The sequence below is a fragment of the Salvelinus sp. IW2-2015 genome, linkage group LG26 (assembly GCF_002910315.2).
Source record: "Salvelinus sp. IW2-2015 linkage group LG26, ASM291031v2, whole genome shotgun sequence".
In the NCBI taxonomy this organism is placed as follows: Eukaryota; Metazoa; Chordata; class Actinopteri; order Salmoniformes; family Salmonidae; genus Salvelinus; species Salvelinus sp. IW2-2015.
In genome coordinates, this window is record NC_036866.1 from 7,304,563 (window position 1) to 7,329,041 (window position 24,479).

At 42.7% G+C, this 24,479-nt stretch overlaps 1 protein-coding gene across 1 annotated transcript in view; it reads right to left on the bottom strand.

Moving 5' to 3' along the window:
• The window catches only part of LOC111952689 (nuclear factor 1 A-type), a 53,764-nt gene extending 39,070 nt beyond the window's left edge, over positions 1 to 14,694 (bottom strand). Inside the window, exon 1 of the mRNA XM_070435380.1 lies at positions 14,037 to 14,694. Within this exon, the coding sequence (XP_070291481.1) occupies positions 14,037 to 14,132 (96 nt within the window). The 5' untranslated portion in view covers positions 14,133 to 14,694. The remainder of the gene's footprint in view (positions 1 to 14,036) is intronic.
• Between the last annotated feature and the right edge of the window lie 9,785 nt (positions 14,695 to 24,479).

Here is a 24,479-nt window from a genome sequence, read left to right on the forward strand (position 1 = left end):
AGACGATACGAAAGAGAGGTTGAATAGGCTAGTAATAGGGGTTGCAATAATTTCAGGCAGATAATTTTAGAAAGAGAGGGTCCAGATTGTCTAGCCCAGCTGATTTGTAGGGATCCAGATTTTGCAGCTCTTTGGATTTGGGTGAAGGAGAAGCGGGGGGGAGGGTTTGGGCAAGAAGCTGCAGGGGGTGCTGAGGTGTTGGCCGGGGTAGGGGTAGCCAGGTGGAAAGCATGGCCAGTCGTGGAAAAATGCTTATTGAAATGATCGATTATCGTAGATTTGTAGGTGGTGACAGTGTTTCCTATCCTCAGTGCAGTGGGCAGCTGCTCTTATTCTCCATGGACTTTACAGTGTCCCAAAACTTTTTAGAATTTTTGCTACAGGAAGCAAATTTCTGTTTGAAAAAGCTAGCCTTAGCTTCCTAACTGACTGAGTATATTCGTTCCTGACTTCCCTGAAAAGTTGCATATTGCGGGGGCTATTCGATGCTAATGCAGAACGCCACAGGATGTTTTTGTGTTGGTCAAGGGCAGTCAAGTCTAGGGTGAACCAAGGGCTATATCTGTTCTTAGTTCTACATTTTTTAAATGGGGCATGCTTATTTAAGATGGAGAGGAAAGCACGTTTGAAGAGCAACCGGGCATCATCTACTGAMGGGATGAGGTSAATATCCTTCCAGGATACCCGGGCCAGGTCAGTTAGAAAGGCATGYTCGCTGAAGTGTTTTAGGGAGCGTTTGACAGTGATGAGGGGTGGTCGTTTGACCGCAGACCCATTACGCACGCAGGCAATGAGGCGGTGATTGTAGAGATCCTGGTTGAAGACAGCAGAGGTGTATTTAGAGGGCAAGTTGGTCAGGATGATATCTAAGAGGGTGCCCATGGTTACAGATTTAGGGTTGTACCTGTTAGGTTCCTTGATAATTTGTGAGATTGAGGGCATCAAGCTTAGATTGTAGGACGGCCGGGGTGTTAAGAAAGTCCCAGTTTAGGTCACCTAACAGTATGAACTCTGAAGATAAATGGGGGGGCTATCAATTCACATATGGTGTCCAGGGCACAGCTGGGGGCTGAAGGGGGTCGATAACAAGCAGCAACGGTAAGAGACTTGTTTCTGGAAAGGTGGATTTTTTAAAAGAAGCTCGAATTGTTTGGGCACAGACCTGGATACTATGACAGAACTCTGCAGGCTAACTCCGCCCCCTTTGGCAGTTCTATCTTGTCGGAAAATGTTATAGTTAGGGATAGAAATTTCAGGATTTTTGGTGGCCTTCCTAAGCCAGGATTCAGACACGGCTAGAACATCCNCCTAAGCCAGGATTCAGACACGGCTAGAACATCCGGGTTGGCGGAGTGTGCTAAAGCAGTGAATAAAACTAACTTTGGGAGGAGGCTTGTGTTAACATGCATGAAACCAATGCTTTTACGGTTACAGAAATCAACAAATGAGAGYGCCTGGGGAACCTGACACTGAGTTGATTAGCTTCCAGAACTTGGTAGGGTTGTTTAGGTTCTCTGTGACTGAATTTAGAAAGACATCTGATTTGGACTTCCTGATCAATTCTGTGCATTTGTTCCTTAGCACTCTGAAGAAGGCCAAGTCAACAGGAGCATTTGTTTGTCTAGCTTGAGCCCAAGAGACATTTCTATTTCTAATTAATTCTGCCAAATTATCTGAAAACCAGGGATTGTCCCTTCCACTGATCCTAAATTTCTTCACAGGAGCATGCTTATCACAAATGGACACAAATTTCATATAAAAATAGTCCCAGGCAGTCTCAACATCGGGAATCAGACTTCCCCTGTCAATATTATGGTACAGATCATGAAAGAACGCTTGCTCATCAAATTGTCCAAAATGTCTATTAAAAATATAACGGGTTTGGCTTTGGTCATTTTTGTATTTCTAACAGAAGCAATTGCACAGTGATCATATAAACAGGTGTGAGCCTTTCCAAATCATGTCCAATCAATTGAATTTACCACAGGTGGACTTCAATCAAGTCGTAGAAACATCTCAAGGATGATCAACGGAAACAAGATGCCCCTCAGCTCAATTTCGAGTCTCATAGCAAAGGGTCTGAATACTTATGTAAGTAAGGTATCTGTTTTTTATTTGTAATAAATGTGCAAAAAAATATAGAAATAACAGTTTTTGTTTTGTCATTATGGGGTATTGTGTGTAGATTGATAAGGGGGAAAAATGTATTTAATACATTTTACAATAAGGCTGTAACGTAACAAAATGTGGCAAAAGTCTGAATGCACTGTATGTACTCACACTCAAGAGCTAGACGTGGAAAGAGAGAAAGTATCAGTATTACKGTGTGCTGTAAGGTCTTTCCTCAACCTCTGTGACGGTCTGTCTGCATCTGTCCATCTAGGATGTGATACTTGGAAATAATGGACTCCGTCAGGTTCAAATGATGTCTTAACATCTACCCCAGTCCTCTTCCATCTCCTTGCCTATCCACCTCCCTGAACTTCCCAGTCTGTGCTCCGTACCCCTACCACATCCTGTGTCTTACCCTCTGGCCCCCTTTGGTCTTCCCCCATGCCAGGCAGCAGGAGGACAGCCAGCCCCTTGCTAGGTTTCCCTGCCAGCCAGCCAGGCCAGCCAGCGCAGGGGCCTGGTGCTCCTGGACGTGCCAGGCAGGGCTACAGATGTGCTGCCAGCTTTGCCAGGGGTCACCTTGGAGTGGCCCGTGGCAGCCTGTCCCYTGGCTGCAGCTGGCTCCCAGCTTAATCCACCATAGGGGGAGGAGAGAGGCCAGCCAGTCCTCTGGATCTCTGAGAGTCAACCTCCACTTTTACAGCCACCACTTCACCCTCTGCCTTTCTCACTCCCATTTAGCACTGTTCTGAGATCAGTGTGAGGAGCAGCTACAGGGACATTCTCCATGGCTCTGCTCACTCTGAGCTAAGAGTAAAAAAAAGAACACTGCCCCCCCGTGAGAACTTCCTGCCTTTGTGTGAGGAGAGGGGTGGGGGATTTGGGGGTGAGATCGACCTCTGTAGATGCCCCCGCCAGCTGCTCGCCCTCCCCTGGGTTCAGGGAGTCCGCGGCTCCCCCTGTTGGAAGAGTGTGGAACATGGGTGACCGGCTCGGCGGGGTCAGCAGGTGTCCCTGGCTGGACAGCCATAAGTAATGGGGTCCTGCGCCTGCACAGGCAGCGCTCTGAATCAACTTAATTAGATGGGCGGAATGGGGGGGTGAAAGGCTGGCCACGGGACAAAACGGAGCAGGAGTTTTTACACACGCAGATAAAGGGTGATCATTCTACATTTGCGTTTATGGGGAATTAGCTGACCCTGCATGGGTTGGGATGCTGAGAAACTCCTCCGAGAATCTTTTTATTCCCTTCAGATGACTGGGCACAGTTAAGACTGTTGAGAATAGAAGCTTAACCTGCAGGGCTTTAGAGAAGTGATAATGTCAGCGGCCAGACGCTGCAAAAACAAATTAGAAGTTATCTTGTCATCACCTGCCAGTTCAACTCCAGATGTAAAAACCCTCTTCAGACCTTGTTGTTCAGATACTTCACCAATGGGTGAGAGGAGTGAGGACATTCATGGCAGGAAGGGTTGCATGAGTGGCGCTTCCATGATCTCTGGTAAATAAGCCAACTCTGTGTTGCCATGCAACGCGTTGGGAAGGGTGTCACTAGTTGTTAGGGAGGGTCTCTTCTCTTTTCCTTGTTTTAATCGGATTTCTGACATCTGTCTGCTCCTGCTGCTGTCCTCTGCGTGTCCCTGCAGCGTTGCCACCCAGCCACAGAACTGTCAAAGCTCCAAATCACCTCTCCGCATTAGCTCACCTAATCCAACCCCGCCCTTTTAAATGAACTAAGTAGCAATCTTGATTTTATTTGCCGGAATGTCTAGCTCATTCGTTTAATTGTTGGTGGGCTATTCTGGTAATCAGCGTTATTGGTTTTAAAGTCTTAGTGGGTCAGGAAATACACAGGGATGCATTAGCAATCATTTTTTTTAAAGGACAGTGGCTTAGTATGGTTTGATGAAGAAACATTTGAAATGTTTAACTGAGACTGATTAAAAATTATCAACAATTATTGAGATGAAACCATTACGTATTATCATGTTTAGATGATAGATCTCTCCTTTACACACACACACACACACACACACACACACACACACACACACACACACACACACACACACACACACACACACACACACCTGTCTCTTATACACATCTAGATGTGTATAAGAGACAGCACACACACACACACACACACACACACACACACACACACACACACACACACACACACACACACACACACACACACGTTAATCTTGAGCTTAATCAGCTGTGCACCCCACAGATACGGTTCATATTTCATGACTCTCTGTATGAATTGAGTCTGGGGCCAAACAGAGAGGATTACCTCGTTCACATAACAGTTAGTGAGCAGGTCTTACAGCAGGGCAACACTGGGGACAAACAGAGAGAATTACCTCCTTCACATGACAGTTAGTGAGCAGGTCTTACAGCAGGGCAACACTCGGGACAAACAGAGAGGATTACCTCCTTCACATGACAGTTAGTGAGCAAGTCTTACAGCAGGGCAACACTGGGGACAAACAGAGCCTACAATCAGATGGAATTACTCATTCACTATGCCAAAGTCACAGGCACCATTATACACAAGGATGTAAGGTCAGAGCAGTGAAATATGACCCTCAATACTTAAAACACAGGGAAGTTTCTATAGCCAATTCCTCATTTACAACTCTGACAGGGAGATGTCCTATCTCTGACTGGAATGGTCATCCTAATGGCTCATGATTGTGATTCCATAATGAAACCAAAAAGAGTGGATATTACCATGTAAGGCACACTATATACACAAAAGTATGTGGACACCACTTCAAATTAGTGGATCCAGCTATTTCAGCCACACCCRTTGCTGACAGGTGTATAAAATCGAGCACACAGCCATACAATCTCCACAGACAAACATTGGCAGTAAAATGCCCTTACAGAAGAGCTCAGTAACTTTCAATGTGAGATTGCCACCTTTCCAACAAGTCAAATTTCTGCCCTGCTAGAGCTGCCCCGGTCAACCATAAGTGCTGTGATTGTGAAGTGGAAACATCTAGCCGCGAAGTGGTAGGCCACCCAAGCTCACAGAATGGGACCGCTGAGTGCTGAAGTGTGTAGAGCATAAAAATTGTCTGCCCTCGGTTGCAACACTCACAACCGAGTTCCAAACTGCCGCTGGAATCAATGTCAGCACAAGAACTGTTCCTTCTGGAGCTTCATGAAATGGGTTTCCATGGACTAGCAGCCATACACAAGCCGAAGATCACCATGCGCAATGCCAAGTATCGGCTGGAGTGGTGTAAAGCTCGCCGTCATTRGAAAAGCGTCAGTGGAAAAGCGTTCTCTAGAGTGATGAATCACGTTTCACCATCTGGCAGGAGAACGCTACCTGCCCAAATGCATAGTGGCAACTGTAAAGTTTGGTGGAGGAGGAATAATGGTCTGGGGCTGTTTTTCATGGTTTGGGCTACACCCCTTAGTTCCAGTGAAGGGAAATYACATTTGGGATGAATTGGAACGCCGACTGTGAGCCAGGCCTAACTCGCCCAACATCAGTGCCCGACCTCACTAATGCTCTTGYGGCTGAACGGAAGCTATTCCCCGCAGCAATGCTCCAACATCTAGTGGAAAGCCTTCCCAGAAGAGTGGAGGCTGTTATAGCAGCAAAAGGGGGACCAAGTCCATATTAATGCCCATTATTCTGGAATGAGATGTTAAATGAACAGGTGTCCACATACTTTTGGTAATGTAGTGTATGATGCCTTCAGATAGTCATGGTGGAGGAAGATGGAGAGAGAAGTGTCAAAAGTGAATAAATATTGGTAAGGATCCAGTTACGCCAACAAACCATCTTTCCCTCAGTCATCACCAAACACCCCCCTACCTACATCCATTTTACTGGAGAGACTGACACCTTTTTTGGCAGCAAAGTGGCGTGTAGCTAGAGACCAAGAAGTGAGCTATGGAGAGAAAATTATCACTTTTCAGCACGTACACACACCTCCTCCAAATAACAGATGGCGTTTCTGGAATCCATTTCCATTTTTTCGTGGCTATTACAAAAGGAAAACTCCCAAAAGAACATACACTTCTACAAATCAATACCACTCCTTCGCAAATAGTAAATATAGATTAACAAAGACATTAAAAGCTATTTTACAGCTTACTAAACTCCGTAAACAAACAAAAGGAGCATTTCTGGTTGGAGCCAGGGAAACAGCCAGGGTTGGAAAGCAGAGCATTATCAAACTGTGAGGAAGACAGCATATGCAGGAGCCAGTGTCCATGATTGTTTGATATTGTGCCTTGAGTGGCACAGAGCCATGGCAGAGGGAAAAACAATCCCCACTTTGTTTAGCACCGCTCCCCTCAGGTTTACAGAGAGAGAGATGAGGGAAAGAGAGGGAGGGGGGGCAGAAATAGAGAGAGAGAGCAGGGAGAGAAAAAGAGGTAAAGAGTGTGAAAGAGAGTGAGAGAGAGAGGGTGTTCACGAAAGAGAGGAGAGAGAGAGAGAGATGTAGAGAGAGGCAGTCTAAGTCCCTGCTGAGTGAGACACTGTTCACATACGCCTTCCCACGCTACCACAGTGCGCTGCCCACCACTAAACACCCAGGAACTGTGGTAGAGCAAACAAGCTACTATAGGGTGGCTGTGTTTCCACTCATACACCTGCCACTCAGCTAAACTCCAATGCACTGGGGGATAATGAAAGTAGCCCATCGACAGTAAGAATGTGAACAATTCTGTATGCTAACAAGTCACAAACTGACTCCAGCATGAATCCCCCAGAGTGGAAATCACAGTGGGTCAGTCACTGATATCTGTCTGTCTCAGTCTCAGGTCTATAATGGAGCATGTTCTTCTACTCCCATTGTTTCCTCCCCTCACCCCCCCAAGCAAGACAAGCCCCCGACAATCCAAGCCCCGAAAAACGGCCCAAAAAAGTGGCCCAAAGAGCCAGCTGTCTTGGCCAGTAGCCATTGTTCTCTGGGGAGGGACAGAGAGGGAGATGGGGATAGAGAGCGAGAGAAGAGGGGAGGACAGAGAGGRAGATGGGGATAGAGAGAGAGAGAAGAGGGGAGGACAGAGAGGGAGATGGGGATAGATAGAGAGAGAAGAGGAGGAAAGAGAGGGAGATGGTGATAGAGAGAGGAGGACATTTGTCTAAATAAAATAACATTATTCAGACACATACGACTGATAACCTAAAATAAATGACAAAATAAACATTTAGATCAAATCAGGCAAGAATGGTTTGTTGTTTTTCAATTTAAACAGCCTGGACTGAATCCCAAACGTCTCATCCTCAGTTCTTGTCTATTTTCACACACAGACTCGACCCAAAGCTGATTTTCTCCTTCCTGCTCCTCTCCTGTTCACAACATCACCAGGTGCCAAATGAGAGCCCTCCACTAAGCCTCATTAACATCCATCTGCACCCAAGAACATCGTCACATGCAGATGGTCATTGGGGCTGTGAATTGCCTGAGACTGACTACTCATTAATATTACCATAAATAAGCACCATCTAAATGTAGCAAAAGAAGAAGTACTGTGGAACGTCTGAGGGAACTATTCCAAATCTGTCTCCTATGATCTTTCTCCTCAGATATAACATCGCAACAAAAAGAAAGCAAAAACACCCCGAGGCATGTTTTGTGCCTAAGACACGACATATGAACGGATATTACAGCCTTTTGCTTAAGTCATTCAGAATGTTCCACTACAATATTGCAAAAAGAAGCCGAAGATCCTAAACCCCCTCCGATCCCAAACCCCCTCCGATCCCAAACCCCCTCCGATCCCAAACCCCCTCCGATCCCAAACCCCCTCCTCCATAAACCCCATCCATTCAAAGGAAATACAACTCCTCAACGTGCACATACCACTGGTAGAACAACAAAGATAAGCTAATTTCACCAAGATCTGAAATAATACCACACAGTGTATGGTGTATCTACAATGTAGTGTATCTACAGTATAGTGCATCTACAGTGTGTATCTACAGTATAGTGTATATACAGTATATTTGCAACAATATATAACGGCAACAAAAGTAAACAGTTGAAGTTCAGTGTGAATTTTGAAAAAACAATAATGCAAGTTTCCATTAAATATCATAGACATATCCCATCCTAGAGGACAAAGGACTAACACCATTTGTAATGTTACTGTGGTCATAAGGTCAGAGGCCTATGGTGTACAGCTGCTCAGGCAGAGACAGAGAGACTGAGAGACAGAGAGCGAGAGAGACATAGAAAGCGAGCGAGAGAGACAGAGAGACAGAGACAGAGAGAGAGAGCAAGCAAGCATGCAGTGTTCAACCAAGTGTTCAGGAAGTTCAAGCAGACAATTTTAATCCTCCAATTTCCTCCTCTCTAATCACGTCTCGCTAGTCCATGGCAGAGACCAAATTGGAAACATCTTCCGCACAATATGACACTAACACTGTAACTCCAACACATGGGCAACACACACGTAGCAGGAACGTGGCCCAAACATTCTGAAGTTTTCATGTCCTTTTGTGATGGTTACATGGTGKAACGGTAGATCAGCGTGACAAATTGAGACGCTAAAATGATCAAAACTGATTATCGACCATTGAGTGTGTGGAGCAAAGCAATATGGACGTTAATGTATTTTAATGTCAATGGAGCATAAAGCCGACATTTAAAACCTCAAACTGTTCACTTCTGCAACAAAGCTGAAGCCCTTTCGTCAACTATGAGACGCAGTCACAACCAATGTGGACACACCATCTTTTCTTTATCTACCATAGACAAATAAAATATTTTGGTGGCTCTACACAATCTAGAATTGTTTGGGCACTTGTAGATTTGGCCTTAACCTTAATCTGGGTGCCAGGTCATCAGATAAACGTGAGGGCTGGCTAATGAACATGACCTCGCACGGAATACAAAKGCAACAAGGGAGCGCAATGCCGCTGAATGGTTACAGACACAAAGCCCTGATTCATCAAGTTGACCAATCAGGGTTTGAACCTTGTTGCCCCAAGAGAGCAATTCAATTGAATAATTTGATTCCTGAATAAACAACTGCAATTAGACAATAAAATCATCAACACCAATTATGAAGAACATCTACTGACATAAGTACTCAACAGAGTTCTTCAGGGCAGATTGTTGTTTTTTCACTCCAAACTACAATGACAGCCAGTGATTGACTGAAATAGGTGCCGGTACTGTTTATATTTAGGTGCAGAAGCTCCACAATAGTTTTGAGCTAATATACTAGAAGAAGTGCAGAAACTTGAGCAGTAGAAAATTTGAGATGACGGTACTCCACTCCGGTGATCTCCTGCCAAAATCAAGCCCTAGTTGGAGCAGGGTTAGGGAGGGCGTTGGGGGTAGTGTTAAATGACTGTATGGTAATTATTTTATGCCCTCACGCCATACCCCCTCCCTCTCTTTCTCTGACACTGGCTCTCACACACTCATATGCGCACTAACACTTACAGTAGGAACGGATACTGTACACACACGCACGGTGTACATTTGCCTGATGGGGGGGGGGGCTACTCACTAACAAGTGAATTATAGGAGCGACACTTGTAGTGCAGTTGAAATCTCATTAGCCCCTCCGGTGGTGGAATATGACATGAGCGCATTGTTAAACGGGCTGGTGGGTCGCAACCCCCAGGGCCCAGGCGCAAGCAGGGTTAATTACAGTGGCCGACTTCAAACAAAGCCTGGATACCTTTAAAACATACAGAGAGGCTCGACACAGCCACTGCACGGGAGCCCCAGCCCCCCGCCACCTCTCAAAAGACTAAACGATGAGTAACACTTTAAATATAGGGTACATGGAAAATAGAATAATATCCCCCGCATGTCAGAAAGAGGTGATACTTTGACGCCTGCTACTGGCACTTGAAAATCTTATTTTTTATTTTTTTTATTGACTCTTTTTTACATTTTAAACAGGAACAGTTACTAAATAAATGTCAAGGTAGAGAAACTTGCTAATTACAAAAATGCAAATAGACCATGGCGTGAAGTATGAGGAAAGATGAAAGCAAGCAAGGTAGGTACAAAAGTAGGCACACAGAAGGGTAAGTGCACAGACTGAAACATTTGTGATTTGGATGAATCTCGTGTGCTACAAAAGATAGCAAACCTACAGTGCAGCTCGATCACAACTGACTAAAGCCAGGGAGCACTCAATGCTGATGTTTATTTGAACTGGTCATCATGAAAGCCCATTTATGAAAAATTGATGAAATTCATGAAGTATAAATGAATCTACAAGATGGTCCACTAAAATAGGACGTCATAACTTTTAATTTGGGAAATGCATTTCAAATAAACAAGCTGTACAATATATATATATATATATATATATATATATATATATATTATTATTTTTTTATGTACGCGTTAAAAATCGGTGAATCTTTTTTTATTTCACCCGTTATTTAACTAGGCAAGTCAGTTAAGAACAAATTCTTACTTACAATGACAGCCAAACCCTCCCCTAACCCAGACGATTCTGGGCCAATTGTGCGCCGTCCTATGGGACGCCCAATCACAGCCGGTTGTGATTCAGAATGGAATCAAACCAGGGTCTGTAGTGACGCCTCTAGCACTGAGATGCAGAGCCTTAGACCGCTGCGCCACTCATCTTGCTAGTGTAGTCATTAAAAAATAAGTGGAGAATGGTTTCTACATCCCCTGTACTTAACAGGACGGTGACAAATGTGTAGAAACCCCAGCCATACCAGAAGTAAAATGCTCACTGGAATGTGTAGAAACCCCAGCCATACCAGAGGTGAAATGCTCCCTAGAATGTGTAGAAACCCCAGCCATACCAGAGGTAAAATGCTCCCTAGAATGNGAATGTGTAGAAACCCCAGCCATACCAGAGGTAAAATGCTCCCTAGAATGTGTAGAAACCCCAGCCATACCAGAGGTAAAATGCTCCCTAGAATGAACAGGAAATGATCATAAAATGTAACGTAGCCTATAGAACAGCTCACACAAAACATACAGCAGATGATGTGGTAACTGCCAGATAACTGACAAAGCTAGAAAACAAAGCTCAATTCATTACTAATAGGGAAAGAATATACTGTTTTGTAGGACACTTCTTTCCTAATAACGTTTTAGAAAATGTGGACTTTTCAGCAATAAACTGTCAAATCTCTGACCAATCTGTCAAGATATATTTACAATGAGGGTTGCGCCCTTTCAACTACAAGGCGTGTTTTTGCAATGGTAATAATGTGGCGAAGCTTGAAGCAATTCTATATGTATATAATTCTATATATTTTAATTATTCTGAAGAACACAGGAACTGATAATGGTAGGACTGTCTTCAATAAAATATGAATGCCAAATAGAAAACTTTTGAGCTCAAATAAAAATGTATGAATTCCACATTTAAAGAAATCAAATGTGGAGTGTACTGACAGGAGTCACTATCTGTGGTAATCTGGAATAATTACTATAACTGTCCTTTTGAAATTAAGCATATAATCCTCTTTCCGCTGTAACCCAACTTAACCTCCAGTGAAATTAAAGTGAATGGGAGCACATGGAATGTCATCAATGGTAATTAACAAAAACAGCCTCCACCAAACAGTGTAAAACATCCCCATGGCATCCCATAATAACCATGTCATTGTAAGTATATTACTTAATAATAGGAACATAATCAATTTGAATAAAGTTAATCTCGGTTTCCTGGTTCAAACAGCTATATTGCATATAACATTGCTAATTTTTAAGGCGATTTTGTTGTATTGCCACAAGATAATGATTTTGCCAAGTAGGTTACTAAAAAACAGAACATTTCAAACGTTGTTGTGTATAAACCTTTTCTGATAGAAACGTAGAAATTAAATTCCAATCAGAGCAAATAAAGAATTAATTGCAACATCACATATCATTAAACATTCACTTAATAAGCAGCACTGAAAGTACATTGTGTTTTATAGAATTACAACGTCAAAACATCCAATTATTTATTGTACAGAAGACAGATTCAGCACCAGCTTATATATTGACAAATGTCTATTGACTATGATAACTAAATGAATTTAAAAGCTCTTCAGTACTTCCACTGCTTTACACACAATACGGAGTTATTACAGTGTATAAGTACAATTCACAAAATCCCCTTGACAATCCACAGTGCAAGGCTGGGATACACATTTCATTCAGAAATACATATACAACTAACTAATATATCTCATGAGGCAACTTTTTTTTTTAAATGAAAGAACACGTACAAGAGACCAACTGAAAGCTACATGCTCTTTTAGGAGGATAAAAGTTTAAAAAGCATCAAAAGATTGCTAAAAAAAAACAAGTCAACTCAGTCCATAAACTGGACAACATTTCCACACACCCAGTCTTCAGCCCCATGGTCCCAGAGAGAGAGAGAGAGGGCAACAGACAGTGAGGAATGCCCACACATCACTACCCCCCCCCCCCCTCCATCCAAATACAAAACCACCACTGTACCACCACCAGCCATCTCGTTCCCCTCTGTAACAGGTCCCCTCTGTAGCAAAGGTCTAAAAACATTTTCTCTGTTACTCATAAGGACAAGGACAGGCAGAGTAAAGTTACCGTTTCTCTCCTTCAGCCCCTCATCAATTCCCTACACACAGGCATGAAGCACTGCCTGCTGCCTGCCACTGTGGCCAAGGTGGCCTGGGTGAGGGGAGAAGGGGGTGAGAGAGTGAGAGAGCAGGGGGCCAACGGATTGGAATTCTGAAGTTCATGGTCTTCTTACAGAGGAATAATACAGCCATTGTCTCCTGGGAATACAACTATCTTCTTTTATTCAAGCTGGCAAGGAACCTGCCGTGGAGAAAAGGACCAGTACTCACCATCACACTCCCCTTACAAAAAATTATTAAAACAATAACGCTGGCAATAATTAAGATAATAGTAATATAATGATGCCACGGCTAACGAGTCATCCCCTAATGAACATAGGGCGCTGGGAGTTTCAAAGCCCTTTTATCCAGCCGACTGAACTAATTTGTATCTGCTAGCCACAATAGACTATTGTGAATCCCCCTGCCCCTCTTCGTCTCTCAGCAGTCTACAAACTCCACTTGTCTTGTTTTCTCCGTCTAGTTTAACCTCTCCCCATCGCTGCTGGAGCAACAAGGATGTCAAAGGTTGTCTGGCCTCTATGACCACAACAAGCAAGTTAATCTGCCCCGGCACTGGGTCCGGCTCATGGGGGCTTTTTTCCCCTTCTGTGTGCTTTAATTGCTGGCGCGGCGTCAGAGCTCAGGAGTGGAGTGCGATGCTCCGCACACTCGGCTTGGCTGAAAGCAGCCGGAGCACCACGCAAAAATTAATAATTGCTGCCTCCGTCTAAACCAGAGGTCTGACAGTAACGGTCTGAGACTTTTTGATTCTTTTTTTAACGCCGTCACTGAACCTTCCTCGATTAGATGAGACAAGCGGACGCTGGAAAATATATTGGTTTACTTATGGCAAGGACTGACTGCTCTGTGCACCGCAGAAAAGTTGGAATGATAGTCAGCAGATTAATTGTTGTTTGTGAAAAAGTGAGAATATTTCCTCTACAAATGGGTATTTATTTTCCTGAAGCCAAACTAATGTTCTATAAAACAGGACACTGTAAAAGAACACATAAGTACATCGTTGGCAGGACAATATTTCAGATCTGACATCCTGAATTGAGACGACAAGAAAAAAACAAAAGGGACATGAGTCTCAAGGCTCCTACAGAGAGAAGACTGTGACATTGACAGGACACAAAAACAAGCAATACAGTCATTAAAAATCCACTCAATGTGAAGTTGAAAAATGGAGTTTCAAGAAAAGACACAAAAAACATCTTACTTTTTTTTAAAGGCTCTAAAGAAGAGGTGGGGAAAGAGTTTTTTTAAGAAAAAAAAGGGGGAAAAGAAGGGAGGAAGAAGAAAAAAAAMCCAGCTTTGGTTGCTGCCAACTTACCATCCACCAAGTCCTGGCTGAGATGTCGTAGCAGAGCTGCCATTTGATGGAGCCTTCCGTGGTTTTGCCTGCCATTACACTGTCAGCAAGCTTCATCTGATGCTAGCGCACTCACCGGAGATAAGACGCCTAATTGAGAAAACATTCGCACTGGCATGTTGGGAAACATGTAGCCTGCTCCATACCATATGGAATCATGGGTAAAAAAAAATWAAAAAAACCTTGACAATGAACCAATCTCAAGCAGACCCCGTGGCAAGGTGAGCGGCAGTCAACTGCTCAGAGAGCGCGCCGTCTTTAGAAAAAACACCAGAATGATGAGCCTTTTTTCCACATCACTGAGTGCCTGGGGTTGTTTTTTCTCCCTCTTTAATTAGGGCTTGTTCTTCATCATTATCATCATCACCACTAGCCCGTTGACTTAGGTCTGCACAAGTTCTTCTATTTTCCTGACTTTCTGCTCTCTTTTTTTGGGGAGGAGTGGAGAGATTTAATAGGACAGAGTCAGGTAGAGAAAGGGAGTGAGGGCAGTGGGCTGAAGCGCTACAGGCTATTAGGCTGACATTTCTGCCGGACAGATGGAACTGCTTAAAGACTATCATGCAATGTTTTTTTCGGCTCCCTCCCCTTTCCCGGCAAATGTCTATCTTTTAGCAAAGGATCCACTAAAGCCCCCCCCCCCCCACACACACACAAAAATGGACACAGGGTGGTCACTTTTACTGACTGCCTTACTTGACACTGCTAATTATTTTATTTTTTATCTAGACAAAGTCTGGACATTATGTGGAGGAATTCAAGGCTGTGTGTAGCAATGCTGTCCAGAAGACATTTCACGCCATTTAAAATTGTATTGAGGATAAGTAAGTGACCAAACTACTTTACTTTGAGTGTAAAGTTTTTCAAAGTATTTCAAATGGTGCACTTTGAACTTAAAAAAATATATATTTTGAGTATGTTTAGGCTACAGTAGATATTCTGTATTTATATATGTTTAAAATGACAACCTGTACTTGACTACCTCACTTTATTAATACCCATATTCACCATTGCATGCAGTACAATCAAGTACAATTCACTAAATCAAATTAGATGACTTTCTCTGTTAGTTTCCTTTAACAACTCCTATCTTCTGGTACGTGTTTCATTAGTGCATTGCTGACAAAGTCCCAAAATGCTTTGCAAGTCAGCAATCAAGTTTCAAAATACATAACTTTCAAAATACAGAAATACAGCAAGTATGCAAAACGGATCGTCATATATTGCAAAATGCATCATACTGGCTGTATTTCTGTATTTTGAAAGACATATTTTGCATCATATGAGGCATACCAGCTGTATTTCTTTATTTTGAAAGTTCAATATCTTGAAAATGTGACTGCTTACATGCAAAACATTTTTGAGACTATATCAACAATGGACTAATGACACAAGTACCAAAAGATAGTTTTTGTGTGGAATTTTCCTTTAAGTGCATTGAGCAGGACTGGAGGGCCATAAGAGGTGATGCCCGGGCAGTGCTCTCTGAAGCTCAAGTTCCTCATCAGGGGGAATACCTGAACCAGGGGAGGGAGGAGGAGACAGAGCGCCCATCAAACAGTTCTCCCATTGTAGCATAGCGGCTATGGAATTTGATTCAGCCAGAGATATGGCAAGCGCTTTGGGGAGGGGAGTAGAAATGCACAGGTACTCTGAAGACCAAAGGCCCCGCTGATGGGTTTGGAGGGAGGTCATCTTAAATTTCACTTCTTGTGAACACTTTTTTTTTTTTACTTTCTAGCACACTTTGTTCCCCAATAAAATATGAGAAAATGTTCCCGACCTTTCTCAGAATGGCTGAGATACAAACACTATTAGTATGAATCAGAGAATCTGATTCAACCTTATAAATTTGAATTCTTTAAAAAAGTATCTTATTAAATAAAAGTGTATAGTCTCGGATGAAGAAATCACAACAAAGTGATGCAACAATCTAAATATTAATGTGCAACATGTTATCTCAATAAACATTTGGCTTTCAGAGACCTTGTTCTCGGACTACTTTTCACCATAAATTTGATTTTAAAAATTTTGTTTTACTCTTTTTAAGGATCAGTCCAGTTTAATACACTTTCTGGACATCAGTGCATTTTCTAATATTAAAAGTCAAGAGGAAAGAATAATTGTTTATATCATCTCAATTAAAGGAATCACTATTATTTTTATTTGACATAGCTGACCTTGGCTGGCAATGAAAGTAATTTTGCTGTTACATTTAGTATGGATGAAGGTTTGCAAAGACCAGAGCTGTGGGAAGTTCAGGATTGGTTATGTGTGTTTCTGTGCGTGTTTGTGTGAGAGAGATTGGGGATAGAAGCCGTGTCACACGGCGAGCGAGGGGCCGTTTACTGTACACCAGGTTATCAGCGGCCAGAGAGCCTCTACAGTCTGCACTATCACCACATACAATGCAAATTACAAGGCGCATTAGTCTGCAGCACATATTTACACAGACAAGACTTTCAGGCCTGTGTCACAATAATTAACTCAAGCAATACATGAAAAGATCCCCCCCCCCCCAAAAAAAAAAAAGAAATCAAAAGATTCTACGTGTAGGTTTGATAAAAGTTGATATTACATTAAGAATACGACCACATCGACATTAAGTTGCTATATGGTTGCTACTGACGATTGTCACCGAGGTGAGCTCTGGATAAGAGCGTCTGCTAAATGACTTAAATGTAAATGTAATAAATGTGGCATGTTATCAAATGGTATGCATGATATATGTGCTAAAACTACATTCTAAAATGTTATATGCAGATGGTAATTACAGTTAAATTGGAATGTTACATAATGCAATATTGATTAAAAGCAAAAAATATATTAATAAAATGTCTACCATTAAGAGCTGTTCTTCAATATGAGCAACTATGATTTCCCATTAAAAACTAGCGAACGAGGTAAACACTTTCAAAACATTTGAGGATATTAAAACAATGCTACAGAAAGAAAGCAGCCAGTCAACTCTATAAACGGGCCAGCAGAAAGCAGCCAGTCAACTCTATAAACTGGCCAGTAGAAAGCAGCCAGTCAACTCTATAAACGGGCCAGCAGAAAGCAGCCATCACACTCTATAAACTGTCCAGTAGAAAGCAGCCAGTCAACTCTATAAACTGGCCAGCAGAAGCAGCCAGTCAACTCTATAAAACTGGCCAGTAGAAGGCAGCCAGTCAACTCTATAAACTGGCCAGTAGAAAGCAGCCAGTCAACTCTATAAACTGCCAGTAGAAAGCAGCCAGTCAACTCTATAAACTGGCAGCTAGAGAAGGCAGCCAGTCAACCTATAAACTGGCCAGTAGAAGCAGCCAGTCACTCTTATAAACTGGCCAGTAGAAAGCAGCCAGTCAACTCTATAAACTGGCCAGTAGAAAGCAGCCAGTCAACTCTATAAACTGGCCAGTAGAAAGCAGCCAGTCAACTCTATTAACTGGCCAGCAGAAGCAGCCAGTCAACTCTATAACTGGCCAGTAGAAAGCAGCCAGTCAACTCTATAAACTGGCCAGTAGAAAGCAGCCAGTCAACTTCTATAAACTGGCCAGTAGAAAGCAGCCAGTCAACTCTATAAACTGGCCAGTAGAAAGCAGCCAGTCAACTCTATAAACTGGCCAGCAGAAGGCAGTGTTGCACTGATGGGCTTTACAGTTATTAGAGCGCTTCACAGTTAGATAGTGAAGTTTTTACAAGTTAAGATTGACAATCATACCCTTGGATCCATTTACATGCTATGATAAAGATGGACTTTTCTTCATTCTCTCTTCCTTACTTTTTTCAGAGTATCAGTATGTCATCAACACAATGCGTTTTGCTGTCAGAAGTCCTCCATACATTCATTTCTGCAATTGAAAAATGACAAAGCATCAATGACAATTTCCATATTATTATTTGTCATGGATACCTTAATTTTAACAAACAGTTTACTAAACACAGTGTATCAAAACAAGTACAAAATCAAGTAAATTAGGCTGCAACATTTTTTTCATTACAAAAATATCTTGTGATTAATTAAAAATTATACAAGCCAAGCTTAGTCATAATATACGAAGACAGTGCTTTCTAACCGTTCTAAACTGAAACCGGCAAAAGGGAGAACGCTCGTGCACCTTTTTCCAATTTATCCACAAATCCAATAAATTAAGCAAATGTGTGCATTAGGTCACTTCCTCTTGCTAACCATGATTCAAAATGCTGAAAAAAAAAAAACATGAATGTCAACATGTGTTTTGCTTTTCCTCTTTGTGAAACATGGCTGTACCCCCAGGCAGGCCTGCGTCCTGCCACCCAACGCTGTAGCCGGTGCTCCGCTCAGTGAAACTCGCTGAAGCCAGAGGAACCGTCAGAGCCAGTGTTCTGTGTGATAATCCAGTCCCTGAGCTGAGTATCCTTAGTGCTTCCTAGGACAGGATTAGGCTTAGCCAAATAGACCAATTTAACCAACTTCGAAATAAGTATCCCACAAAAATTTCCTAATAGCTAAGTTGAACAGTCTTGGAAACTTCTTTCCGGGCACCTTTTCCCCTGTTTTTATCTGTCGCATCGGCACTTGCAGAACATAAGCACCCAGTGAAGCATTTGACAAAACCCAGGAAGCTTTACTCCAAACAAGGGAATTTGTTTTCATGCATTTTTCCTCTCTGATTGTTGTCAGATGTCTTTGTGTTCCAGGTTGTTAAAACTGCAGATGGGAAAGCATGCACCAAAATAAATAATATTTCTAATTTATATACTCAACGTATATATTATATACGGTATAAACCACAAACAACGTCTTTGAACTTAAACTGCAGGAAACAATTAATCTGAAGGCTCTATCAGGGCCATCAGCCATGGGAAGTGAGCTCGCACATCAGCAGTGCAGTGCCAGTGAAGATTCCTCGCATTCGTTTTCCCGACATCATGAGCAAATGGGAGCGAGTGAAAAAGCAGCTGCCTGGACCAAAGCTCTTTGGTGCGACATACCTGATGTGTTAGTGACTTGGGGTTTGGCTGGAGTCTCTTCTGAGTGTGGATGCTAAGTGAGGACAGTAATAGGGACCTGCTGCGCATGTGCTCCAGCGATTAGAAACACGCCACACACACAGGACTCAGTTCCACATCCAGGCATTCGCTGTAGTGAGAACACCCTGGGACCACCATCTACAGTAAAATCTAAGCAAAACAATACTCACACAAAATACTGCCACCCACATGTAATACCTAGTAAGCGCTAAGTGCAGAATAATATCTTGAAATACACACACAACTTCAACTGAAGCGCAAATCTGTATTTAAACAACAATGCATCTCAACTTAGAATTTGATCCTAAATCCCCCCCAATTAGTCAGGCAAACTGTGTTGTCCATTTCTCAGAAATACTAATGTGTAAATTAATCAAGACAATTATTCCTATCAACCCCACTGAAAGACAAGGACAAGAGAATATCAGAGTATGAATAATGGATGTCACAAGAGAGAATAACTGGGAGTATGTGAGACAGCAAAATGCATAAGGTTAATACATTCAGGTAGTGCATCCAGCACACAGCCTCAGACCTGACCCCTTACATTACAGCCACCTGGTCCTATATACACTTGTGAGAGAGTGTATGTGTGTGTATGTGTATGTGTGTGTGTGTGTGTGTGTGTGTATGTGTGTGTGTGTCCAACACACCAAATACTGAGTCTACAACCAGCCCCAGAGCTGGCAGAGATGGGTTTAAAGTAGAGGGAGGAGGAGGTAAAGGAAAGGAAGGGGCTTGAGTACCATCTGCCTCTCCACTGCTGACAGAGCCAAGACGTAAGGTCAATGTCTCTCCACTGCTGACAGAGCCAAGACGTAAGGTCAATGGATCTCCTCTGCTGAGAGAGCCAAGACGTAAGGTCAATGCCTCTCCTCCGCTGAGAGAGCCAAGACGTAAGGTCAATGGCTCTCCTCCGCTGAGAGAGCCAAGACATAAGGTCAATGGCTCTCCTCCGCTGAGAGAGCCAAGACGTAAGGTCAATGGATCTCCTCCGCTGAGAGAGACAAGACGTAAGGTCAATGCCTCTCCACTGCTGACAGAGCCAAGATCTGCGGTCAGAGCCAAGATGTGTGGTCAATTGCTCTCCACTGCTGTCAGAGCCAAGATCTGCGGTCAGAGCCAAGATGTGTGGTCAATGCCTCTCCACTGCTGTCAGAGACATGTAGTCAGAGCCAAGACGTGTGGTCAGAGCCAAGACATGCAGTCAGAGCCAAGACGTGCGGCTCTCCAGTGCTGACAGATCCAAGACGTGTGATCAATGCTTTTCCACTTCGGTCAGAGCCAAGACGTGCAGTCAGAGCCAAGACACGCGGTCAATGGCTCTCCTAAACTGTAAGTGTGCTCACTGGAAATGTGCTTTCAGAGGGTATCTATGTCCAATGATATTGTGAGAGCTGCTGTTTTACATGATGACTTGGAATGTATTTGTGCCTTTGTGTACTCAGACGATGAGGGAAATTATTAGTGCAAATGCCAATAGAGCAGTGAGGTTTGTACACAAATACTGTCATTTAAATTGCGGCCTTGTACTATTTCGAGCGTTATGCTAATTTTTAAATATAAATAATGCTTCATTCAGAAAAACACAATTAGATAACATGGAGGAGGAATCTTTAGAATGTCACAAAAACAAAAGCATCCAATTCTGTAAGCTTAGCAAACAAACACAAAATGGCGTGAACCCCCCCCCCCCCCTCCCCTCCCCTTTACAGATTAATGACCGGCTAGCATGCACGACCTCTCCCTGGTTTAATTATCCTCCGAAAATATTGCCTGGTGCCCTTGAAGGCTATTTATACCCTGGGAACTTTAGCCACATCTTAATGGATCATCAGGGTACACTCATCCATTTTGGTGGTGAGAGTTGATGGTTAAGTTGGCAGAAACATAAAAACTTTGAGGAACTCATTTTTTCCCCCCTTTTTGCATTAGTAACAAATATAAACAGGAGCCCTGTTCTCGCCAGAGGGCCCTGCAGACACTTGGAATGGCAGCCAAACGACGTTAAGGCATGCCAAATGCCAAAGTGCTACGCCTTCCCCAGAACAAGACATTGTGTTGTTGTGCCATTTAAAGTAGACAGTCGCTGCACACTACGTGGGGCTGTTACCCTGCGAAACGCCCGCTGTGTTGATGTCCATCTTGGCACATCATTCTGAATCAGAACGAGTGGCGATGAGTGGCAGCCAAAGCTGTCATCCTGATGTCCTATGTCAGCCAGCAACAACCCACGCTCTGTTCCTCTGACCTTCATCATCCCAAGGCTCGCTGGCGGCCCATGCCACCTTGTCCCCGCCCTGCTGTCCGGTTCGCTGGCTGCCCACGCCACCTTGTCCCTGCCTGCCCACGCCACCTTGTCCTCACCCGGCTGCCCAGCAGTGAGCCCACTCAAAACCTACTTTCACAACATTCCATAGAGTACACACAGCTGATTATGCACTGTTAAAGAGTACACATTTGATTAATAGTTTTCTAAATGATTTATAGATTTTACAATGGAAATATTCTATAATCTAACCAATTAGTGCTACTAACTGTAGTGGACCTTTGCACTGTAACACACACTGGGATGTGAAGGCCTATCCACGAGGGAAGGGGGATTTGCTATACAATTGCACAAACACTGCATCAATTTGCATCCCAATCTAAATTGGCCCACTCTGGTGAAGTGAGGCTAGAATTAAGCAACAAGGCAAGAGGGGGTGTGATATATACCAAGGCCAATATACCAAGGCAAAGGGCTATTCTTATGCACGACGCAACGCAGAGTGCCTGGATACAGCTCTTAGCCGTGGTGTATTGGCCATATGCCACAAACCCCTGAGGTGCCTTATTGCTATTCTAAACTGGTTACCAACGTAATTAGAGCAGTAAAAATACATGTTTTGTCATACCCGTGATATACCACAGCTGTCAGCCAATCAGCATTCAAGGCTCGAACATCCAGTTTATAACGTGGATTTTCATACAAACCTTACTATCTAAACAGCTACAACTTTACTGCCAGCTGAGAATGATACTAGGGATAAGATATTAAGCTATTAAATTCAGCTTTAAAAGTGTTAATTGCGAAAATGGCAGATACCAAACGCCAACTGTATGTTTTTGTACATCCAAATACTGCATCTCACCATACTATTGGTCTCGCCAGACAATTTTCCGGTCCAATGAAGAGGGAGGCGGTTGGCAAGGTATGAGGCACATCTTAGGAATTGGCTTTCACTGACACCAACACGGAGCCAGCAGCACCAGCAGTGAACAGACTTCCTTTCTAAACTTTGGGATCTTTACAGACTCACACCCAAGATATAGCAGTGTGCAAGTTTCTACAGGCTTCTGACAGAGTTCTATACAATGATGTATATAAACTCTGGATTGTTGATGCTATGTATATGGGCTCCCAAGTGGCGCAGCGGTCAAAGGCACTGCATCTCAGTGCAAGAGGCATCACTTCGAGCCACTGGTTGGCCAAATTGGCACTACTCAAAGGCGCAGTCATCCATAGGAATGAATGCAATTCTACAGTTTTTCAAGAACAAAATGACATGGATTTAAGTATGTTTTTGTTGTAGTGGGGACAGTAACATTAGAGGTTTCAAAACAATGTTTTAATTATTTATTTGTATGTTAACTCACATAATATAATTTAAAAGTATGCATTATGGTGTATAATAGAATAAACATTGCACAAACAAATGTAGACATTAATAAATGCATTTCTATAGCTTACAAAATATATTTTAACACGGCGGGGGTGCGCCAAGATGCAGGCGCGGAGGCTTCAAAACCCTSCCCCCTGTCAGCCATCTAGTGTATATAAAACATTGGTCCTATGTCCCAAGGCGCCGGGTTTCGTCGCCCAAATTGCCTTCAAAACTTGTACGTTTAACATATACAAACAAATAATATAAAAAAGTTTTGAATTAAAAATATACGTTTTTACAGCTGAAGCAAGGTAGGCCAACACATGCACGCGAACTTKACATTTTAAATGCACTAATGTAACTAATGTGGCCTAATTGTTATATAATATTATAATCAAACACTTACTTACCAAATGTACCAATTCTTTGGGTTGAAAACAAGGAGAAAATGCGACTTGAGTTTTTCGACATAGTAAACGATAACGTTCGTAGGCCCACCTTCTGGTCTAACGTTACCTTGTTTGTAGCCTGAGCCTATACTTCCTCATCGAAAAACAGCACATTTMGGTCGCCAATTTCTTACTGTTTATGCTACTTGTTTAATGTCCTCTAAAACGTAAAAAATGTGTTACTTATTTCAATGAAAATATTGGCAAAATAACGAATATTTAAGGCCACGGACAACGACGGTAGTGAGAAACAAAAATTCCACAACAGTTGGGACGACAATCAGCGAAGCGCGCGCGGAGGTCTGAATTGTGTCAGGTGACTAGGCCTAGTCTATTTTACATTTCAAATGTTTATGTACTGACATCAGATATCCCTCCCTATATGTATTGTTTTAGAATCAGACTAACATCTAAATGTTATAAATTATTATTTTATTTTTTAAATATGAGGATATTTCTGATTTCTTGGCAATACTGATTTGAACTTTATTCAAAAAGTGTGTACACATTCCTTTCATTTGAAATACATAATTCACATTCAGTATTATTCAGGCATCTTCCTGTGTCCAGTCCATCACAAGATAACTGAACAGAGCACAGGAAAAGGGAAATAGGCCAGGGAGTGGGTTGCTATTGCCGATAATGAAAATAATAAGGCAACTCTGTATATCTCCTTTAATGAAGAAGTCCAATTATTTTTAAATCTACACTTTTGGGGGGGTTGCATCTTAAATTTCCCCCTCACATAATGGCCCCATTGTTGTGACTGGAACTGAACTTCACAAAATACCTGCTGTCCCCTGAGTCAGTTACCTGAAAGCTCATATTTATTCCTCCTATCTTTGAAATCCTCTGACAAGGCTGCTTCAATGGTTAGTCAGACCAGGTGGCTTTCATTTACTTATTTAGAGGTATGGCTTATGTTTAGCAGACCAAATTAGCCTGTCCGTCTTTGTGACAATACAGTGAAATCTCCTTTGATATGAGACCGTTCGTTGAGTGTAGAAATAATGGAAATATTTTTTCCATTAGAGGTTGCACTGCTTTACCGTGGGTTTGTGCATTCAGTGAGATGATGCTTAGGTTTTGAAAGGTAAGCAAGAACACAATGTGGTGACTTGAGAATGATTCCCCCTTAGAACAGGGACCTCCAGAATGATACTATGCTGGAGAGTTGATGAATGGAGGCATTAATTGAAAATCGTCACTATAGGAACACAACGTGATGTGGTTTTGGCTGTGGGCCTTACCAGCGAGGTTAAGTGCTGAAAGAGAAATGGGCTGTAAGTGAGGAAAAATTGAGAAAGGGA